The 5000-nt window shown below is 47.1% G+C and overlaps 1 protein-coding gene across 1 annotated transcript in view; it reads left to right on the forward strand.

Annotated features, from left to right (window-relative positions):
• The window catches only part of tfeb (transcription factor EB), a 39504-nt gene that overhangs the window by 12455 nt on the left and 22049 nt on the right, over positions 1-5000 (forward strand). The window contains 1 exon segment of the mRNA XM_048255519.1: positions 4770-5000. This exon segment is cut by the window's right edge and continues 55 nt beyond it. Coding sequence (XP_048111476.1) covers positions 4770-5000 — 231 coding nt within the window.

Raw genomic sequence — 5000 nt, forward strand, 5'->3', positions numbered from 1 at the left:
GTGGCTGTGTAAGCCGGTGACAGGCGCTAATGATGCCATGAGGTCGCTGCAGAGCAGGACTGTGTGTGTGTGTGCGCCTGTGTGTGTGTGTGTGTCTGTGTGCGCATGCTACGTCTGCGTCTAGCGCATGCGTCGCGTCTTTATCGTCTGTGTGTGTCTGTGTGTGCGTGCGTGCGTGCGTGTGTGTGTGTGCATGTGCGTCTGTCTGTGCATCTGTGTGTGTGTGTGTGCGTAACAGAGAGAGAGATGGGAGTGTGGCCGACTGGTGCCCAGTCTCCAGTGATGCAGCACAGCTGTGTCGCCATGGCGACCACCCCACGCCATCTTGTGCACTGGATACCCGACCGGTGATCGCCCCTTCCCGTCCTGCCACCACGGTGACAAAGCACAGGAGTGTCAATGCTTGCGGAGGTGCTTTCACCACAAAGCCCCTCAGTGATCTAGCCGGCTGTGAAATGGACACTGGGACCAAACGCTCTCTCAATAGGAGCGGCGCTGCTTATTGTACCTCCTCGTACAATACGCCTTTTCTCCACTGCCCAGCTCCACTATGGGTGCTTTCTGTGTGTGTGTGGGTTGTATTTCTGCTGTGTGTGTAAATGTGTATGTGTGTGTGTGTGTGTGATGTGTGTGTGTGTGTGTGTGTGTGTGTGTGTGTGTGTGTGCATTTGCACAATTGTACAGTTGCCATGCAGTGTTTGTTGTATGTTTCCATGAAGTGTGGTGGTTTTGAGTGTGCGTGTGCGCTGTTTGTGTATTTGTTGTGGTGTTTTGAGTGGTTTGTGTGTGGTGGTTTTGTGTGTGGTGGTTTTCGATATGCGTGTGGTGTGTTTGAGTGTGTGTGTGTGGTGTGTTTTGAGTGTGTGTGTGTGTGTGTGTGTGTGTGTGTGTTTTAAGTGTGTGTGTGGTGTGTTTGAGTGTGTGTGTGGTGTTTTGAGTGTGTGTGTGTGTGGTGTGTTTTGAGTGTGTGTGTGTGTGTGGTGTGTTTTGAGTGTGTGTGTGTGTGGTGCTGTTGCCCCCGTCTGGCTCAAAGTCTCCCAGACCACTCTGCATCTTTACATGATCAGGTGTACAGTAGATCAGGGGCCGTATTCACAAAGCCTTTCACTGTATCTTACCACTAGGAGTACTCCTAAATCGCACTAAAAGATTTTAGCTAGAAGTTTTCTCTTAAAATTTATTCACAAAGCCTTTCAGACCTACTCTTAAGGGAAAATGACAACTCCAAACTAAGAGTGAGTCTTCCTTGCTATGGATGACGATCATTACTCATGCAATGAAGCTTGACTGAAGTGTGACCAACTTGATTGGCTGATGATTGTACGCGGGACACCCTCCATACGATGATGAGTGACAGGTGACAGGTCTGAGAATGCGTGCGCTACACAAGGACTGAAGATGATGAATAACTGAATAAAAAGGCCTAGCCTAAATGAATCAAGAGTAAGGCAAAACACATGAGTGAGTATGTGTGTGTATGTTCATGTGTTAGTATATCTGTGTGTGTGTTTGTGTGTGTGTGTTTGTGTATATGTGTGCATATTTGTGTATTTGTGTATTCATGTGTGAGTGTATGTGTGTACAGTATATGTGTGTGTGTATGTGTTCATATGTGAGTGCATGTGTGTATGTGTGTATTCATGTGTGTATATGTGTGTATGTGTGTGTTCTTGTGTGTTCATGTGTGTATATGTGTGTACTGTATGTGTGTGTTCATGTGTGTATATGTGTGTATGTGTGTGTTCATGTGTGTGTGTTTGTGTGGATGTGAGGGACACACATGAGGGAGTATGTGTATGTTCATGTGTGTGAGTATATGTATGTGTGTGTGCGTGTGTTTGTGTGTGTGTGTGTGTGTTTTGTGTGTGTGTGTGTGTGTTCATATGTGTATATGTGTGTATGTGTGTGTTCATGTGTGTGTGTTTGTGTGGATGTGAGGGACACACATGAGGGAGTATGTGTATGTTCATGTGTGTGAGTATATGTATGTGTGTGTGCGTGTGTTTGTGTGTGTGTGTGTGTGTTTGTGTGTGTGTGTGTGTGTTCATATGTATATGTGTGTGTGTATGTATGTATGTGTGTGTGTGTGTGTGTGTGTGTGTGTGTGTGTGTGTGTGTGTGTGTGTTCATATGTGTATATGTGTGTGTGCATGTGTTTGTGTGTGTGTGTGTGTGTTTGTGTGTGTGTGTGTGTGTTCATGTGTGTATATGTGTGTTCATGTGTGTGTTCATGTGTGTATGTGTGTGTTCATGTGTGTGTGTGTGTGTGTTCATATGTGTATATGTGTGTATGTGTGTGTATATGTGTGTGTGTGTGTGTGTGTGTGTGTGTGTGTCTGTGTGTGTGTGTGTGTGTGTGTTCATATGTGTATATGTGTGTATGTGTGAGTATATGTGTGTGTGTGTGTGTGTGTGGGTGTGTGTATCTGCATGTGCGTAGTGTGTGTTCATGTGTGCGTATATGTGTGTCATTGAGTGTGCATGTGTGTGTTTTGGGGTGTTTCCATTTGAGAAAAGCTGCTCACATGAGTCTCAAAAACACGTGGGGGGATGGGGTGTGTGTGAGTGTGTGCGCATGACACTCACATGACTTCCCCAATCGTCTCCATGACTACGCTGCCCCAACACGACTCCTCTGTGTTTGTGTTTGTGTGAGTGTGTGTGTGTGAGAGAGAGAGGGAGAAAGAGAGAGAGAGAGAGAGTGTGTGTGTGTGCATTTGTGTATTTGTGTGTGTGAGAGAGAGAGACTTCGGTGCGCGGCGCAAGCGCATGGCGGCTTGCGTGTGTGTAAAAGGTGTGTTTAAGTTCTGCCCCTGTGATGACTGTGCCTTGAGCAGGAAGGGCCCAGAGAGCATGCGACTCGGGCCCAGAATGTAGCCGAATGTCAGGCGGACCACAGCCGGATCTGTGCCGCATCCAGCTGCCCTCTGCTGATAATCTGCTGGAGCCCTGGAGGATGCAGCATTCTGATCATTAGTGTGTGTGTGTGTGTGTGTGTGTGTGTGTGTGTGTGTGTGTGTGTGTGTGTGTGTGTGTGTGTGTGTGTGTGTGTGTGTGTGCGAGCTTGTGTGTGTGTGTTCGTGAGAGAGCGAGAGAGAAAGAGAAAGAGAGAGAGAGGTGTGTGTGTGTGTGTGTGTGTGTGTGTGTGTGTGTGTGTGTGTGTGTGTGTGTGTGTGTGTGTGTGTGAGGGCTATTGATGTAAGTTATGTAACTTGTACTTCTGGCCAACGCTTCAGAGATGTAACCATGAATGTGTGTGTGTGTGACTGCGGTAATATCTACTGCGTTAGGTGTGTTCATGTGTGTGTGTGTGTGTGTGTGTGTGTGTGTTAGCGGTAATATCTACTGCATTAGGTGTGTTCATGTGTGTGTGTGTATGTTTGTGTGTGTGTGTGTGTGTGTGTGTGTGTGTGTGTGTGTGTGTGTGTGTGTGTGTGTGTGTGAGACTGTGTGTGTTAGCGGTAATATCTACTGCATTAGGTGTGTTCATGTGTGTGTGTGTGTGTGTGTGTGTGTGTTCATGTGTGTGTGTGTGTGTGTGTGTGTGTTAGCAGTAATATCTACTGCATTAGGTGTGTTCATGTGTGTATGTTTGGGTGTGCGTGTGTGACTGTGTGTGTGTTAGCGGTAATATCTACTTCATTAGGTGTGTTTGTGTGTGTGTGTGTGTGTGTGTGTGTGTGTGTGTGTGTGTGTGTGTGTGTTGTGTGTGTGTGTGAGACTGTGTGTGTGTTCATGTGTGTGTGTGTGTGTGACTGTGTTTGTGTGTGTGTGTGTGTGACTACATTGTGTGTGTGTTCATATTTGTGTGTGTGTGTGTGTGTGTGTATGTTTGTGTGTGTGTGACTGTGTGTGTGTGTGTAATATCTACTTCATTGTGTGTTCATGTGTGTGTGTGTGTGACTGTGTGTGAGACTGTGTGTGTGTGTGTTGGTAATATCTACTGCATTAGGTGTGTTCATGTGTGTGTGTGTGTGTGACTGTGTGTTTGTGTGACATTGTGTGTTCATATTTTGTGTGTGTGTGTGTGTGTGTGTGTGCATTAGGTGTGTTCATGTGTGTATGTTTGGGTGTGAGGAGTGTGTGAGACTATTATTATTTGTGTTAGCGGTAATATCTACTTCATTAGGTGTGTTCATGTGTGTATGTGTGTGTGTGAGACTGACTATTATTGTGTGTTAAGCGGTGTATCTACTGCATTAGGTGTGTTCATGTGTGTATGTTTGTGTGTGTGTGACTGTGTTTGTGTTAGCGGTAATATCTACTTCATTAGGTGTGTTCATGTGTGTGTGTGTGTGTGTGAGACTGTGTGTGTTAGCGGTAATATCTACTGCATTAGGTGTGTTCATGTGTGTGTGTGTGTGTGTGAGGTGTGTTCATGTGTGTTCATGTTTGTGTGTGTGTTCATGTGTGTATGTTTGTGTGTGTGTGTGACTGTGTGTGTGTTAGCGGTAATATCTACTGCATTATGTGTGTTCATGTGTGTATGTTTGTGTGTGTTTTAGCGGTAATATGTACGGCATTAGGTGTGTTCATGTGTGTATGTTTGTGTGTGTGTGACTGTGTGTGTTAGCGGTAATATCTACTGCAATATGTGTGTTCATGCGATGCTCACACATGCTCCCACCTCTCCCTCTCTAGCGCCCCCTCCAGTGCTCGGGCTGGACTAGCCTAGGCAGCGGCCGCCCGCCCCCTCCTCTCGGCCCCAGTGGCTGACCCCTGTTGCCATGGCGTGGCGTGCTCCGGACTCGCCTGCAGCTGATCTGAAGGCAGCTCCAGCAGGAGGAACAGCGGGAGCGGCAGCAGCAGCAGCAACAACAACAACATCAACAACAACAACAACAACAACATCAACAGCAACAACAACAGCAGCAGGCGGCCATGCTGTACCAGCAGCAGCATCAACAACACCAGCATCAGCACCAGCATCAGCATCAGCACCACCAGCATCAGCACCAGCAGAGGATGGCCGGCCCCCCAGCCCCCACCCCTGCCATCAA

Source organism: Alosa alosa, chromosome 10, assembly GCF_017589495.1.
Source record: "Alosa alosa isolate M-15738 ecotype Scorff River chromosome 10, AALO_Geno_1.1, whole genome shotgun sequence".
Lineage (NCBI taxonomy): Eukaryota > Metazoa > Chordata > Actinopteri > Clupeiformes > Clupeidae > Alosa > Alosa alosa.